This window comes from Lonchura striata, chromosome 29, assembly GCF_050655825.1.
Source record: "Lonchura striata isolate lonStrDom1 chromosome 29, ASM5065582v1, whole genome shotgun sequence".
NCBI lineage: Eukaryota > Metazoa > Chordata > Aves > Passeriformes > Estrildidae > Lonchura > Lonchura striata.
In genome coordinates, this window is record NC_140731.1 from 590,465 (window position 1) to 607,159 (window position 16,695).

The window sequence follows — 16,695 nt, forward strand, 5'->3', positions numbered from 1 at the left end:
GTCCCGAGCGCGGCCGCCGCGTCCCCCCCGCGCGCGCCAAACCCGCGGCGGCCCCGCCCGCGCCGCTTCCCGCCTTGCCGCCGGCCACGCCCCCCGCGCCGCCGCCCATTGGCTGAGCCGCGCGTGACGTCACTGGAGAGGCGGGAGATACCTTAAAGAGACAGGCACACTACCGGGAGAGACGGCGGCAATGGGGACAGGGACCGGGACATTGGGGACCGGGACAGGGACAGGGACAGGGACAGGACAGGACAGGACAGGGACAGGACAGGGACAGGACAGGGACAGGGACAGGGACAGGGACAGGGACAGGACATGGACAGGGACAGGGACAGGGATCGGGACATTGGGGACCGGGACAGGGACAGGGACAGGACAGGACAGGACAGGGGCAGGGACAGGACAGGGACAGGGACAGGGACAGGGACAGGGAGAGGGACAGGGATCGGGACAGGGACAGGACATGGACAGGGACAGGGACAGGGACAGGGACATGGACAGGACAGGGACAGGGACAGGACAGGGACAGGGACAGGGACAGGACAGGGACAGGGACAGGGACAGGACAGGGACAGGGACAGGAACAAGGATCGGGACAGGGACAGGGACAGGGACAGGACATGGACAGGGACAGGGACAGGGATCGGGACATTGGGGACCGGGACAGGGACAGGGACAGGACAGGGACAGGGACAGGGACAGGACAGGGACAGGGACAGGGACAGGGACAGGGACAGGACAGGGACAGGGACAGGGACAGGACAGGGATCGGGACATTGGGGACAGGGACAGGGACCGGGTTTGGGATGGGGACAGGGACCGGGACCAGGAACCGGATTGGGACCAGGACAGGGACAGGGACAAGGACAGGGACAGGGACCGGGGACAGGGACCGGGACAGGGACAGGGACCGGGACATGATCGGGACATTGGGGACAGGGACAGGGGATTGGGATTGGGACTTTGGGGACAGGGACAGGACAGGGACAGGGACAGGACAGGGATCGGGACATTGGGGACAGGGACAGGGACCGGGTTTGGGATGGGGACAGGGACCGGGACCAGGAACCGGATTGGGACCGGGACAGGGACAGGGACCGGGTTTGGGATCAGGAACCGAGACCAGCAACTGAAACAGGGACAAGGACCGAGACCGGGACCGGGAATCGGAATCGGGAATGGGACCAAGGACCGGGAATCAGATCGGGACTGAGACCGGGACCGGGGATTTGGGATCAGGAACCGAGACCAGCAACTGAAACAGGGACAAGGACCGAGACCGGGACCGGGAATCGGAATCGGGAATGGGACCAAGGACCGGGAATCAGATCGGGACTGAGACCGGGACCGGGGATTTGGGATCAGGATCCGGGATAAGGATGGGATCGGAACAAGGACAGGGACCAGGATGGGGTCGGGGTCAGGACCGGGACGCCGCAGCCTCTGTCCGGGCTGCTCAGCCAGTGCCTGCACCGGGCACCGGGCACCGGGACCGGACACCGGGACCACAGCTCGGGCTGCGGCCAGACCACAACCGGACACGCGGGGGTCACGGGGAGCAGCCCCGGGGGCCGCACGGGGGTCACGGGGCTCCCGGGGGTCACGGGGCTCCCGGGGGTCACGGGGCTCCCGGGGGTCACGGGGCTCTCCGCACACGTGGCCCCACCGGAACGGGCCCGCACGCACCGGGACAGCCCCGGGGGCACGGAAACGGCCGGAGCAGGAAAGATGGGGGTCACCCACCGGGATCGGGGTCCCCCCCGTGTCACCCACCGAGATCGAGGTCCCCCTGTGTCATCGGGGTCCCTCCCCGTGTCACCCGCTGAAATCGGGGTTCCCACCCGTGTCACCCACCGAGATTGGGGTCGCCCTGCGTGTGCAGAATTGGGGACCCCTCCCCGTTATCTCCATGGTTGGGGTCCCCCCCTCATGTCACCCACCAGGTTCGGGGTCCCCCTGTGTCATCGGGGTCCCCCCGTGTCACCCACTGAAATCGGGGTCCCCCCGTGTCACCCACCAGGTTCGGGGTCCCCCTGCGTGTGCAGAACTGGGGACCCCTCCGCCTTTTGTCCATTATTGGGGTCCCCCCCTGTGTCACCCACCAGGTTTGGGGTCCCCCTGTGTCATCGGGGGCCCCCACGGGTGACCCCCCGGAATTGGGGTCCCCACCCCTCCCGTGCCAGGCTGGGGGTCCCCCACTCTCACTGAGTGTCAAACCGGGGGTCCCCCCGCTGTGTGCAGAATTGGGGACCCCCCCCCCCATGGCTGTCACCCCCATGATCCCCCCAAACCCCAAAACTCCCAAACCCAAAAAACTCCAAAACCCCAAACCGCAAAAGTCCCAAATCCCAAAAACCCCAAAAACGACAAAAATCCCAAATCCCAAAAATCCCAAACCCCAAAAATCCCAAACCCCAAAAATCCCAAATCCCCATCCCTGGGGTCTCCGCGTGCCGGAATTTGGGGGGGGTCCCCCAAAAACCCCAAATCCCAAAACCCCCAAAAATCCCAAACCACAAAATCCCAAACCCCAAAAACCCCAAAACCCCGACCCCCAAAAACCCCAAAACCCCGACCCCCAAAAACCCCAAACCCCATCCCCGCGCTCTCCGCGTGCCGGAATTTGGGGGGGGGTCCCCCCAAAACCCCCTCGCCGTTTTGTGGGGGGTCCCCAAAACCCCCCACAAACCCCCAAAACCCCAAAAACCCCGACCCCCAAAAACCCCAAACCCCATCCCCGCGCTCTCCGCGTGCCGGAATTTGGGGGGGGGTCCCCCCAAAACCCCTTCGCCGTTTTGTGGGGGGTCCCCAAAACCTCCCCCCCCCCCGCACCGTGTGACCGCGGGTGGCCCCACGTGGCAGGGGAGGGGGGGGGATTTTGGGGGCGGATTTGGGGGGGTCACGGCCCCTGTCCCCCCCTTTTTTGGGGGGGCGTGGCTATGCAAATGAGCGCCCCCTTTTTGTGCGGCTCTCCCCGAGCCCGGCGCCTCTGCCCCGGCCGTGCCGAGCGTGGGGGGAGACGAGCGGGGACCATGAGGGGGCTCGGGGCCATCGCGGTTTTTGGGGTGCTGCTGCTCCTGGCTGAGGCTCAGAGGCGTAAGTGGGGTTTTTTTGGGGTGCGGGGGGCGTCCGGAGCTTCATATTTTGGGGTGCAAAGCCCCCTCTTAAAGAAAAATCCGTCACGGGGTTGGGTTGTACCCCGATAATCCCCATGGGGTTCGCGGGTTTGTGACATAATTTTTTTGGGGTGCGGGGGGCGCCCGGAGCTTCATATTTTGGGGGTTTTGGGGTGCAGAGCCTCTCCTTAAAGAAAAATCCGTCACGGAGTTCGGTTGTACCCCGATAATCCCCATTGGGGTTCGGGCTTGGACATAAATGAGTTTTTTTGGGGGTGTGGGGGGTGTCCGGAGTCCCATTCTTTGGGGGTTTTTGGGGTGCAGAGCCCCCCCGTAAAGGCAAATCCTTCACGGGGTTCGGTTGTACCCCGATAATCCCCATTGGGAGAGGTTATGGGGGGTCCCCGGGGGTGGTTTTGGGGTCCCCGGGGGTGGTTTTGGGGTTCCAGGGGGTGGTTTTGGGGTTCCAGGGGGTGGTTTTGGGGTGTGGGGTGGGATGTGGGGGTCTCCACCCCGCTGGAAATGGGGGGCACGCAGCCCGGGTTTCCCCGTCAAGGGGGGGACCCCGTTTTTTGAGTGGGGGGGAAGTGGCAGCCCCGTGTGAAGGGGGGACGGGGAGAGCTGAGAGACCCCCGAGAATGGGGGGGCAGGGGGAAGCTGAGAGACCCCCGAAAATGGGGGGGACTTGGGGGTCTTGGGAGTGGGGGGACAGGGGGGACCCGGCAAACCAGTGTTGGGGGGCTGCAGAATCCCCCGTGTCTCCCAAAGTTGGGGGGCTACAAAGTCCCCGGTGTCCCCCCAATGTTGGGGGGCTACAGGGTCACCCCAATGTTGGGGGGCTGCCGGGTCCCCCGTGTGTTCGGGGGCTACAAAATCCCCCGTGTCCCCCCCAATTTCGGGGGGCTGCAAAATCTCCCGTGGGGACAGTGGGGGGACATGAAGGGACGCTGCAGCCCCCCGAAATTGGGGGGGACACGGGGGACTTTGTAGCCCCCCAACTTGGGGGGACAGAGGGGGCTCTGCAGCCCCCCAACCTTGGGGGGACACGGGGGACTTTGCGGCCCCCCAACCCTGGGTTCCCCCGCAGCCCCCCAACTCTGGGGTTCCTTGTGAGCCCCCCGACCCTGTGTTCCCCGCAGCCCCCCAACCCTGGTTTCCCCCGTGAGCCCCCCAACCCTGGGGTTCCCCGCAGCCCCCCAACCCTGGGGTGCCCCGCAGCCCCCCGACCCTGGGGTTCCCCGCAGCCCCCCAACCCTGGGGTTCCTTGTGAGCCCCCCGACCCTGTGTTCCCCGCAGCCCCCCAACCCTGGGGTTCCCCGCAGCCCCCCAACCCTGGGGTTCCCCGCAGCCCCCCGACCCTGGGGGCTCACGGGGGGTGCCCGTCCCGTCCCGGCCCGGCCCGGCCCGGCTCAGCTGAGCGTCACATGAAAGGGCTTTGGGGCCATGTGATGGCTTTGCCCGCGCGTGGCTCACCCGAGCCCCGTCACGCGGCCCCCGGGTCCCCCCCCCGGGTCTCCCCGGTACCCCCCGGTCACCCCCGGTCACCCCCCGTTATCCCCCCGATCCCCCCCGGTCACCCCCGGGTCCCCTCAGGGTCCCCCCGGGTCACCTCATGGTCACCCCAGGGTCCCTTCATGGTCACCCCAGGGTCACCCCGGGTCCCCTCAGGGTCCCCCCGGGTCATCCCCGGTACCCCCCGGTCACCCCCGGTCACCCCCGGGTCCCCTCAGGGTCCCCCCGGGTCACTTCATGGTCACCCCAGGGTCACCCCGGGTCCCCTCAGGGTCCCCCCGGGTCATCCCCGGTACCCCCCGGTATCCCCTGGGTCCCCCCAGGTCCCGTCATGGTCACCCCAGGGTCACCCCGGGTCCTCTCAGGGTCACCCCAGGGTCCCCTCAGGCTGGACACGCCAGGGGTGGGGGTGGCAGACCCCTGGTAGAGGGGGACATTGGGGACACTGGGGGGGATATTGGGGACATTGGGGGGGACATTGGGGACACTGGGGACACGGGGACCTCACAGACCCCTGTGAGTTGGGGACAAGGGGGACCTGGCAGTGTCCTGGGAGTGGGGGACACGGGGGACATTGGGGACAGGGGGGACATGGGGGACATGGGGGACCCTTCATCCCCCTGAGCACAAAGGACATGTGGGGACATGACGGCCCCCAAAAATGGGGATGGGGGGGACATGACAACCCCAAAAGTGGGGGACAGGGGGGACATGAGAGCCCCCAAAAGTGGGGGACAAGGGGGACATGACAAACCCCTGAGAATGGGGACAGGGGGGACATGAGAGCCCCCAAAAATGGGGGACAGGGGGGACATGACATCCCCAAAAGTGGGGGACAGGGGGGACATGAGAGCCCCCAAAAATGGGGACGGGGGGACACGACAAACCCCAAAAGTGGGGGACAGGGGGGACATGTGGGACCCGGCAGCCCCCGGAAATGGGGGACAGGGGGGACACGCCAACCCCAACAGTGGGGACAGGGGGGACACGCAGCCCTCCAGGACACGGTGAGGCGTGGCGCCGCCGCCGGCCTGACCGGGCTCCGGGGTCCCGCAGGAGCCGCCGGCCGGAGCCGCGGGCGCAGCCCGGCCTGGGGCGGGCGGGCGGCGCCGTTCCGGGGCTGGGACACGGCGCGGTTCCCTCCCTGGCAGCCGGGCACGGGCGACTGCTGGCGAGGTGAGTGCCACCCTCCCGCGTGGCCGTGTCACACACCCGGGTGGCCGTGTCACACACCCGCGTGGCCGTGTCACCCTCCCGCGTGGCCGTGTCACCCTCCCGGGTTGGCCGTGTCACACACCCGGGTGGCTGTGTTACACACCCGGGTGGCCGTGTCACACACCCATGGTGGCCGTGTCACACACCCGGGTGGCCGTGTCACCCACCCGCGTGGCCGTGTCACCCTCCCGGGGTGGCCGTGTCACCCTCCCACGTGGCCATGTCACCCACCCTGGGTGGCCGTGTCACCCACCCGCGTGGCCCTGTCACCCACCCGGGTGGCCGTGTTACACACCCGGGGTGGCCCTGTCACCCACCCACGTGGCCCTGTCACCCACCCGAGGTGGCCGTGTCACCCACCCAGTCCTGGCCATGTCACCTGCTGGTGCTGGCTTTGTCCCCTACCCCTGCTGGCTTTGTCCCCTACCCCTGCTGGCCATGTCACCCACCCCATGCTGGCCGTGTCACCCATCCATGGTGGCTGTGTCACCCACTCAGAGTGGCCATGTCACCCACCTGGGTTAGCCCTGTCACCCACCCAGTCCTGGCCGTGTCACCCAGCCAGTCCTGGCCGTGTCACCCACCCATGGTGGCTGTGTCACTCACCCATGGTGGCCCTGTCACCCACCCAGTCCTGGCCATGTCACCCACCTGGTCCTGGCCGTGTCACCCCCCCGTGCCACCCTCCGATGGTGTCCCCGAGCAGGTGGCGATGTCACCTTCGACATCAGCAACGACGCTCCCACCATGGCGGGTGCCCAGGCCACCTTCTCCATCGCCCTGCGCCTGCCGGGCACGCAGCGCGTCCTGCCCGACGGCCGCGTGGTCTGGGGGCAGAACTGCACGGTCAACGGTCAGTGAGACCCGAATTCCCCCCAGCCGCCCCAAAACTGACCCAAACCAACCCAAAACTGACCCAAACCAGCCCAAAACCTCCCTAAACCAGCCCAAAACTGTCCCCAACTGCCCCAAAACCGCCCTAAACCAGCCCAAAACCTCTCTAAACCACCCCAAAACTGACCCAAACCAACCCCAAACCTCCCTAAACCACCCCAAAACTGACCCAAACCAACCCAAAACTGTCCCAAACCAACCCAAAACTGAACCAAACCAGCCCAAAACCTCCCTAAACCAGCCCAAAACCTCCCTAAACCAGCCCAAAACCGTCCCAAACCGCCCCAAAACCACCCTAAACCACTCCAAAACTGACCCAAACCACCCTAAACCAGCCCCAAACTGTCCCAAACCACCCTGAAACCACCCCAAAACTGTCCCAAACCGCCCCAAAACCACCCTAAACCACTCCAAAACTGACCCAAACCACCCTAAACCAGCCCCAAACTGTCCCAAACCACCCTGAAACCACCCCAAAACTGTCCCAAACCGCCCCAAAACCACCCTAAACCACTCCAAAACTGTCCCAAACCACCCTAAACCAGCCCCAAACTGTCCCAAACCACCCCAAAACCTCCCTAAACCAGCCCAAAACTGTCCCAAACCGCCCCAAAACTGCCCTGAACCAGCCCAAAACTGTCCCAAACCGCCCCAAAACTGCCCTGAACCAGCCCAAAACTAACCCAAACCACCCTGAAACCACCCCAAAACTGTCCCAAACCGCCCCAAAACCTCCCTAAACCAGCCCAAAACTGACCCAAACCACCGTAAACCACCCCCAAACTGTCCCAAACCACCCTGAAACCACCCCAAAACTGTCCCAAACCACCCTGAAACCACCCCAAACCACCCCAAACCACCCTGAAACCAGCCCAAAATTGCCCCAAACCACTCCAAAAGCACCATAAACCATCCCAAAACCAGCACAAAACCATCCTGAAACTGCCCAAAACCACCTCAAACCACCCCAAAACTGCCCCAAACCACCCCAAAGCCATCGCGAAACTGCCCTAAAACCACCCCAAACCACCCCAAACCACTCCAGACTACCCCCAAAGCCAACCCGAAACCACCCCAAAACCAACCCAAACCATACCAAAACCAACCCAAACCATACCAAAACCAACCCGAAACCACCCCAAAACCAACCCAAACCATACCAAAACCAACCCAAACCATACCAAAACCCCAAAGCCATCCTGAAATCACCCCAAACCACCCCAAAAACTGTCCCAAACCACCCCAAAACCACCCAAAACCACCCCAAAAACCCTGGAACCCCCCAAAACCCCCTCAACCCCTGAAACCCCGGTGTCCCCAGAGTCCCCCCACCCTGGGTCCCCTCGGTGTCCCCGATGTCCCCACAGTGTCCCTGGTGTCCCCTCGCCCTGTGTGTCCCCTCGGCATCCCCGATGTCCCCTCGGTGTCCCCAATGTCCCCTCGGTGTCCCCAATGTCCCCTCGGTGTCCCCATTGTCCCCTCACCCTTTGTGTCCCTGATGTCCCCTTGATGTCCCCGATGTCCCCTCAGTGTCCCTGGTGTCCCCTCACCCTTTGTGTCCCCGATGTCCCCATGGTGTCCCCGATGTCCCCTCGGTGTCCCTGGTGTCCCCGATGTCCCCTCACACCGCGTGTCCCCTCGGTGTCCCTGGTGTCCCCAATGTCCCCTCGGTGTCCCCAATGTCCCCTCACCCTTTGTGTCCCCGATGTCCCCATGGTGTCCCCGATGTCCCCTCGGTGTCCCTGGTGTCCCCGATGTCCCCTCACGCCGCGTGTCCCCCAGGCACGCGGGTGGCACCGGGGGACCCGGTGTTCTCCGAGCAGCCGGACGCCGCCGGGACCTTTCCGGACGGGCAGCCCATGCCCGCGGGCAGGCGGGGCAAGTTCGTCTACGTCTGGTGGACGTGGGGTGAGGATGGCACCGAGACCGCTCCGGGGCTCCCCGAGGTGGCACCGACCACGCTGGGGTGGCATTGTCCCCACTGTGGTGGCACCGACCACGCTGGGGTGGCATTGTCCCCACCATGGTGGCACTGACCACATTGTGGTGTCACTGACCACGCTGGGGTGGCATTGTCCCCACCGTGGTGGCACTGACCCCACTGCGGTGGCAGTGACCCTGCCATGGTGGCACCGACCTCGCCATGGTGGCACTGTCCCCACCATCGTGGCACTGTCCCCGCTGTCCCCAGGGCGCTACTGGCAGGTGGTGGACAGGCTCAGGGTGGGCATGGCCATGGTGGCACTGTCCCCACCACGGTGGCACTGTCCCCACCACGGTGGCACTGTCCCCACCATGGTGGCACTGTCCCCACCGCGGTGGCACTGTCCCCGCCGTGGTGGCACTGTCCCCGCTGTGGTGGCACTGACCCCACCTTGGTGGCACTGACCCCACCACGGTGGCACTGTCCCCACCACGGTGGCACTGACCCCGCCGTGGTGGCACTGTCCCCGCTGTGGTGGCACTGACCCCACCGTGGTGTCACTGACCCCGCCGTGGTGGCACTGTCCCCACCATGGTGGCACTGACCCCGCCACGGTGGCACTGACCCAGCCGTGGTGTCACTGTCCCCACCACGGTGGCACTGTCCCCGCTGTGGTGGCACTGTCCCCACCACGGTGGCACTGTCCCCACCACGGTGGCACTGTCCCCGCTGTCCCCAGGGCGCTACTGGCAGGTGGTGGACGGCGCGGCGTCGCGGCTCACGGTGGGCACGGCCGGGGTGGCGCTGGGCTCCTACACCATGGAGGTGGCCGTGTACCACTACCGGGGCCGCCAGAAGTTCATCCCCATCGGCCACGCCAGCTCCCAGTTCAGCATCACCGGTGGGTGACACCGGGGGACACCGGGGGGGACACCGGGGGGGACACCGGGGGGCACCAGGGGGCATGGGGGGCACGGGGTGGGCACCGGGGAAATGGGGCAGGGGGTTGGGGTGGGGGTTGTGGGTGAAGGGGTGCTGGGGATGTGGGTGGGGTGACACTGGGTGGGGGTGACACTGGGTGATGGTGGCATTGGGTGTGGGTGACACTGGGCACAGGTGACAGTGGATGTGGGTGACACTGGCTGTAGGTGACACTGGGCGCTGGGTGCCACCGGCTGTAGGTGCCACTGGCTGTAAGTGACACTGGGTGCAGGTGACAGTGCAGGTGACAGTGCAGGTGGCACTGGGTATAGGTGACATTGGCTGTCGGTGCCACCGGCTGCAGGTGACAGTGGGTGCCACCGGCTGCAGGTGCCACCTGGTGCCAGCACTCCAGGCACCGCTCAGACCAACTCCCGTCCCCACCTCTGTCCCCCTGCCCTCCCTCTTGTCCCTCGCTGTCCCCTCTCTGTCCCCTCGTGTCCCTGGCTGTCCCCTCGCTGTCCCCTCGTGTCCCCTCGTGTCCCCTCTCTGTCCCCTCTCTGTCCCCCGTGTCCCCTCGTGTCCCCTCGTGTCCCCTCTCTGTCCCCTCGTGTCCCCTCGTGTCCCCTCGTGTCCCTCGCTGTCCCCTCTCTGTCCACTCGCTGTCCCCCGTGTCCCCTCGTGTCCCCCGTGTCCCCTCTCTGTCCCCCCGTGTCCCCTCGCTGTCCCCTCTCTGTCCCTTCTCTGTCCCCTCTCTGTCCCCTCGTGTCCCCCCGTGTCCACCGTGTCCCCTCTCTGTCCCCCGTGTCCCTCGTGTCCCCTCGTGTCCCCCCGTGTCCCCTCGTGTCCCCTCTCTGTCCCCTCACTATCCCCTCGTGTCCCCTTGTGTCCCCTCGCTCTCCCCCGTGTCCCCTCGTGTCCCCTCACTGTCCCCTCGGGTCCCCTCGCTGTCCCCTCGCTGTCCCCTCACTGTCCCCTCGCTCTCCCCCGTGTCCCCTCGTGTCCCCTCGTGTCCCCTCTCTGTCCCTCACTGTCCCCTCGTGTCCCCCCGTGTCCCCCGTGTCCCCTCTCTGTCCCCCGTGTCCCCCCGTGTCCCCCGTGTCCCCTCTCTGTCCCCCGTGTCCCCTCGTGTCCCTCGTGTCCCCTCTCTGTCCCCTCGCTGTCCCCGGCTGTCCCCTCTCTGTCCCCTCTCTGTCCCCTCTCTGTCCCCTCTCTGTCCCCTCGCTGTCCCCTCTCTGTCCCCCGTGTCCCCCGTGTCCCCTCGTGTCCCCCGTGTCCCCCCGTGTCCCCCGTGTCCCCTCTCTGTCCCCCGTGTCCCCTCGTGTCCCTCGTGTCCCCTCTCTGTCCCCTCGCTGTCCCCGGCTGTCCCCTCTCTGTCCCCTCTCTGTCCCCTCTCTGTCCCCTCTCTGTCCCCTCGCTGTCCCCTCTCTGTCCCCCTGCTCTCCCCCGTGTCCCCCGTGTCCCCCGTGTCGCCCGTGTCCCCCGTGTCCCCCCGTGTCCCCGCAGACCAAGTCCCTCTGGCCGTGGCCGTGTCGCAGCTGCGGGAGGACGCGGGCAGCGGCCCCGCTCCGCTGGTGCGGAACCGGCCGGTGGCGTTCGCGGTGCGGCTGCACGACCCGAGCCGGTACCTCCGCCACGCCGACGTGTCCTACTCGTGGGACTTCGGCGACGACAGCGGGACCCTGATCACGCGCAGCGCCACCGTCACCCACACCTACCGGGACACCGGCAGCTTCTCGGCCCGCCTGGTGCTCCAGGCCGCCATCCCGCTCAGCCCCTGCGGCCCCACGACCGCGCCCGGTCCCACCGGGGCTCCCACCGGGGCTCCCAGCGCGGCTCCCAGCGCGGCTCCCACCGGGGCCACCGGGCCCGCGGCCACCAGCCCGGCCGGGGGACAGAGCACGGCGGCCCCGGTGGCCAGCACGGGTAAGGGGGACGGGGGGTGGCATCGCCCGCTGCGGGGGTCCCGGTGTTCCCGGTGCTCCGTGGGGTGTGGTCACAGTGTCCGCCGTGCCACGGGGGGTGTCACCAGTGTCCCCTCAGCCCCCAGAGCCACCCCATGGAGTGTGTCACCAGTGTCCCCTCACCCCACAGAGCCACCCCACCCCATGGAGTGTGTCACCAGTGTCCCCTCACCCCATAATGTTTGTCCCCAATGTCCCTCCACCCCTCAAAGCCACCCCATGGGGTGTGTCACCAGTGTCCCCTCACCCCACAGAGCCACCCCACCCCATGGAGTGTGTCACCAGTGTCCCCTCACCCCACAGAGCCACTTCACTCCATGGGGTGTGTCCCCAATGTCCCCTCAGCCCCCAGAGCCACCGCATGGGGTGTGTCCCCAATGTCCCCTCACCCCATAATGTGTGTCCCCAATGTCCCCTCAACCCCACAGAGCCACCCCACCTCATGGAGTGTGTCACCAGTGTCCCCTCAGCCCATAATGTGTGTCCCCAATGTCCCCTCACCCCACAGAGCCACCCCACCCCATGGGGTGTGTCACCAGTGTCCCCTCACCCCACAGTGTGTGTCCCCAATGTCCCCTCACCCCACAGAGCCACCCCACCCCTCGGTGTGTGTCCCCAGTGCCACCAGGGGACACGGAGCACCCCCGACACTGGAGCTGGGGGGGTCCCGGGTGGTCCCAAACCAGAGGTGACCCCAACCCGGACTCTGGGGGGGTCCCGGTGTGGCCCCAACCCGGACTTTGAGGGGGTCCCAAACCAGAGGTGACCCCAAACCCTGCTCTGGGGGGTCCCGGTGTGACCCCAGCCCCACTTTTCCCGCAGCCCCCGCAGCCTCCGGGGAGCCCGCGGAGCCCACGGGGGGCTCGGCGGCGGAACCCTCGGACCCCGCTGTCACCGACCCCGCTGTCCCCGCCGCCACCGAGCCCTCTGCCGCCGCTGTCACCGAGCTCTCGGTCCCCTCCGCCGCCGCCCCCGCTGCCAGCACCGCGGCTGTCGCCTCCTCCGTGTCCCCCGCTGCCGCCACCGCGGCCGGGGACATCTCTGTCACCGCCGTCCCCGCGGAGGGGACAGCGGCTGCAGGTGGGTGCTGGCCCGGGCCGGGGGTGGCGACAGCGGGGAGGGGACGTGTCGGGGGTGTCCCCAAGAGCTCACTGTCCCCAACAGCTCCCTGTCCCCAAGGGCTCGTTGTCCCCAAGGTCGCTGTCCCCTTGTCCTCGCTGTCCCCAAGGTCGCTGTCCCCAAGGTTTCCCTGTCCCCTTGTCCTCGCTGTCCCCAAGGTCGCTGTCCCCAAGGTTTCCCTGTCCCCTTGTCCTCGCTGTCCCCTTGTCCTCGCTGTCCCCAAGGTCGCTGTCCCCAAGGTCGCTGTCCCCAAGGTCGCTGTCCCCAAGGTTTCCCTGTCCCCTTGTCCTCGCTGTCCCCAAGGTCACTGTCCCCTTGTCCTCGCTGTCCCCTTGTCCTCGCTGTCCCCAAGCTCTCGCTGTCCCCTTGTCCTCGCCCAGCGTTTCCCGTGTGTCCCTGCAGATGCGGCGACAGACGGAGGCGCGGGTGGTGTCACAGCTGGATCGGCCACATCTGGACCGGCCACAGCTGGATCTGCCCTCGATGCCACGGCCGCGGCCACGCTTGGCGTCACGGTGGGTGCCACCATAGAAGCCACCGCGGGAGCCACCGCTGTGTCCCTGGCCGCTGTCACGGCCGGCGCCACAGCTGGAGCCACAGCTGGCGCCACAGCTGGCGCCACAGCTGGAGCCACAGCTGGCACCACAGCCCAGCCCCTGGCACTGGTCAAGCGCCAGGCCCCGGCCGAGGACCCGCCCGGCTGTGTCCTGTACCGCTACGGCACCTTCGCCACCCAGCTGGACATCGTCCGTGAGTCCGGGGGTCCCGGGGGTCCCGGGGCGGTCCCGGGGCGGTCCCGAGGAGCCCAACCGGGGGTCCCCAACCCCGCCGACCCCTCCTCGCTCCCCGCAGAGGGCATCGAGAGTGTGGCCATCGTGCAGGTGGTGCCCGAGGGCGGCGGCAGCAGCGTGGAGCTGACGGTGACGTGCGAGGGCGGGTGAGTGGCGGCCCCGGTGGCGGCCCCGGTGGCGGCCCCGGCGGCGGCAGAGCCGGGCGCGGGTGTCTCCGGTGCTGACGGGGCGCGCCCGCAGGGTGCCCGAGGAGGTGTGCACGGTGGTGGCGGACGCCGAGTGTCGCACGGCGGAGGCGGAGTCGTGCTCGCCGGTGTCGCCGTCGCTCGGCTGCGAGCTGGTGCTGCGGCAGGACTTCAACCGCTCCGGCCTCTTCTGCCTCAACGTGTCCCTGGCCAACGGCAACGGGCTGGCCGTGGCCACCACGCGCGTGGCCGTGGGAGGTGCGACACGGGGACGGCGTCCCCAAAGTCCCCCGGGTGGCACTGAGCTGTCCCTGCCCTGCTGGAGGTGACAGGGACACGGGGACATGTCCCTGGGGATGTCCCCAAGGTCCCTTTGGGTGGCACTGAGCTGTCCCTGCCCTGCCGGAGGTGACGGGGACAGGGTCCCAGGGATGTCCCCAAGGGGTGACACTGAGCTGTCGCTGTCCCCAGGTGCCACCCCGGCCACCGGCCGCACCACGCTGTTCGTGGGGCTCGTGCTGGTGGCGGCTGCCCTGGGCACGGCCGCGTACACCTACAGGTGAGGGGACACTGGGGACATCGGGAACATTGGGGACATCGGGGACAGTGGGGACACTGGGGACATTGGGGACACTGGGGACATCAGGAACACTGGGAACATTGGGGACATTGGGGACATCGGGGACACTGGGGACATCGAGGACACTGGGGACACTGGGGACAGTGGGGACAGTGGGGACATCGGGGACACTGGGGACATCGGGAACATTGGGGACAGTGGGGATACGGGGACAGTGGGGACATCGGGGACAGTGGGGACATCGGGGACACTGGGGACAGTGGGGACAGTGGGGACAGTGGGGACATCGGGGACACTGGGGACAGTGGGGACATTGGGGACACTGGGGACATCGGGGACATCGAGGACACTGGGGACACTGGGGACAGTGGGGACATTGAGGGGACACTGGGGACAGTGGGGACATTGGGGACAGTGGGGACATCGGGGACACTGGGGACATTGAGGGGACACTGGGGACAGTGGGGACATTGGGGACACTGGGGACATCGGGGACACTGGGGACATTGAGGACACTGGGGACAGTGGGGACAGTGGGGACAGTGGGGATACCCCACAGGGAGGAGGTGACACCGTGGGGTGGAGGTGACACTGTGGGGTTGGGGACACTCCCTATGGGGTTGGGGACATCAAGGACACTCTCTGTGGGGTTGGGGACATCGGGGACACTCCCTGTGGGGAGGAGGTGACACTGTGGGGTTGGGGACATTCTTTATGGTGTTGGGGACATTGGGGACACCCCACGGGAGGGAGATGACACTGGGGTTGAGGGTGACACTGTGGGGTTGGGGACATCCTTTATGGGGTTGGGGACACTCCCTATGGGGTTGGGGACATCCTTTATGGGGTTGGGGACATCGGGGACACCCCACGGGAGGGAGGTGACACTGTGGGGTTGGGGACATCCTTTATGGGGTTGGGGACATTTTTTATGGGGTTGGGGACATCGGGGACACTCCACAGGGAGGAGGTGACACCATGGGTTGGAGGTGACACCGTGGGGTTGGGGACACTCCCTATGGGGTTGGGGACATCCTTTATGGGGTTGGGGACATCGGGGACACCCCACGGGAGGGAGGTGACACTGTGGGGTTGGGGACATCCTTTATGGGGTTGGGGACATCGGGGACACCCCACGGGGGGCAGGTGACAAGGAGGTGACACCGTGTCCCCCCTCCCCGTGTCGCCCCCACCCCAGACGTGTCAAGGACCCGGCGCTGTCCCCACCGCCCCCCACGCCCCGCGGGTGGCCCCGGGGGTGGCTGTCCCCAAATGTCACCGTCCGGCGGCTGCTGCAGCGCGTCCTGGGGGGGGTCCCGAGCGGCGAGAGCAGCCCCCTCCTCCGGGGCCGCTCCGTTTAGGGACCCCCGCCCCAAAACCGACCCCCCAAAACCCCCCCGGGACACGCGTGGTGGCCTCGGTGACACCGAGATTAAATCCCCGATGTGGCCGCGGCTCCGGCTCCCTCTGTGCTTTTGGGGGGGTCCCGGGGGGTTTTGGGGGGATTTTGGGGAGGTTTTGGGGGTCTCAGGGGATCCGGGTGGGTTTTGGGGGGGTCTGGAGGTGTCCTGGGGGAGTTTTGGGGTGGTTTTGGGGAGGTTTTGGGGGTCTCTGAGGGGATCTGGGGGGGTTTGGGGGCGGTTTTGGGTGGGTTTGGGTGAGTTTTGGAGTGTCCTGGGGATGTTTTGGGGTGGTTTTGGGGAGGTTTTGGGGGTCTCTGAGGGGATCTGGGGGGGTTTTGGGGGAGGTCTGGGATGATTTTGGGGGTCTCTGAGGGGATTTGGGGGGGTTTTGGGGAGATTTTGGGTGGATTTTGGGGGGTCTGGGGGTGTCCTGGGGGGTTTTGGGGGGGTTTTGGCTGGGTTTTGGGGTGTCTGGAGGTGTCCTGGGGGGTTCTGGGGAGATTTTGGCTGGGTTTTGGGGTGTCTGGAGGTGTCCTGGGGGGGTTTGGGGAGATTTTGGCTGGGTTTTGGGGGGTCTGGGGGTGTCCTGGGGGGATTTTGGGGTGTCTGGGGGTGTCCTGGGGGGTTTTGGGGAGATTTTGGCTGGGTTTTGGGGGGTCTAAGGTTGTCCTGGGGGGGTTTTGGGGGGGGTTTGGGTGGATTTTGGGGGGGTCTGGGGTTGTCCTGAGTGGATTTTGGGGGGCTCTGAGGGGTTCAGGGGAATTTTGGGGGGAATTTGGGGGATTTTGGGGGGGGGGGTTGGGGGTCTGAGGGTGTCCTGGGGGGGTTTGGGGTGACCACACCCCTTAATTTCCATATTCATTATCATCTCCACTATTTGTACACCACCAAGTGACCACACCCTCTAATTTACATATTAATTAAAGGCCGTGTCCTTATTTTGGGTATGCCCTCTAATTTCCATATCCACCAATGGCCACACCCCCTCAACTACCACCCACACAATTTACCCAATGACCATATCCCTTAATTTCCATATAATTTAAATATCATCAATGTCCCCACCTACTG

At 66.4% G+C, this 16,695-nt stretch overlaps 1 protein-coding gene across 2 annotated transcripts; it reads left to right on the forward strand.

Annotated features, from left to right (window-relative positions):
- The first annotated feature begins 48 nt into the window (after nt 1-48).
- Nucleotides 49-15,708, forward strand: PMEL (premelanosome protein). 2 transcript variants are annotated; one of them, XM_085562772.1, is made up of 12 exons: nt 49-3,096; nt 5,685-5,804; nt 6,550-6,696; nt 8,520-8,645; nt 9,401-9,562; nt 11,089-11,508; nt 12,369-12,626; nt 13,068-13,415; nt 13,518-13,602; nt 13,697-13,899; nt 14,113-14,200; nt 15,420-15,708. In XM_085562772.1, exons 1-12 carry the CDS (start codon nt 2,262-2,264, stop codon nt 15,580-15,582), a joined length of 2,955 nt encoding a protein of 984 aa, XP_085418898.1. In that variant the 5' UTR covers nt 49-2,261; the 3' UTR covers nt 15,583-15,708. The 2 variants fall into 2 exon arrangements, with proteins under 2 accessions (XP_085418898.1, XP_085418897.1); XM_085562771.1 differs by having other exon boundaries at nt 13,068-13,602.
- Nucleotides 15,709-16,695: the final 987 nt, after the last annotated feature.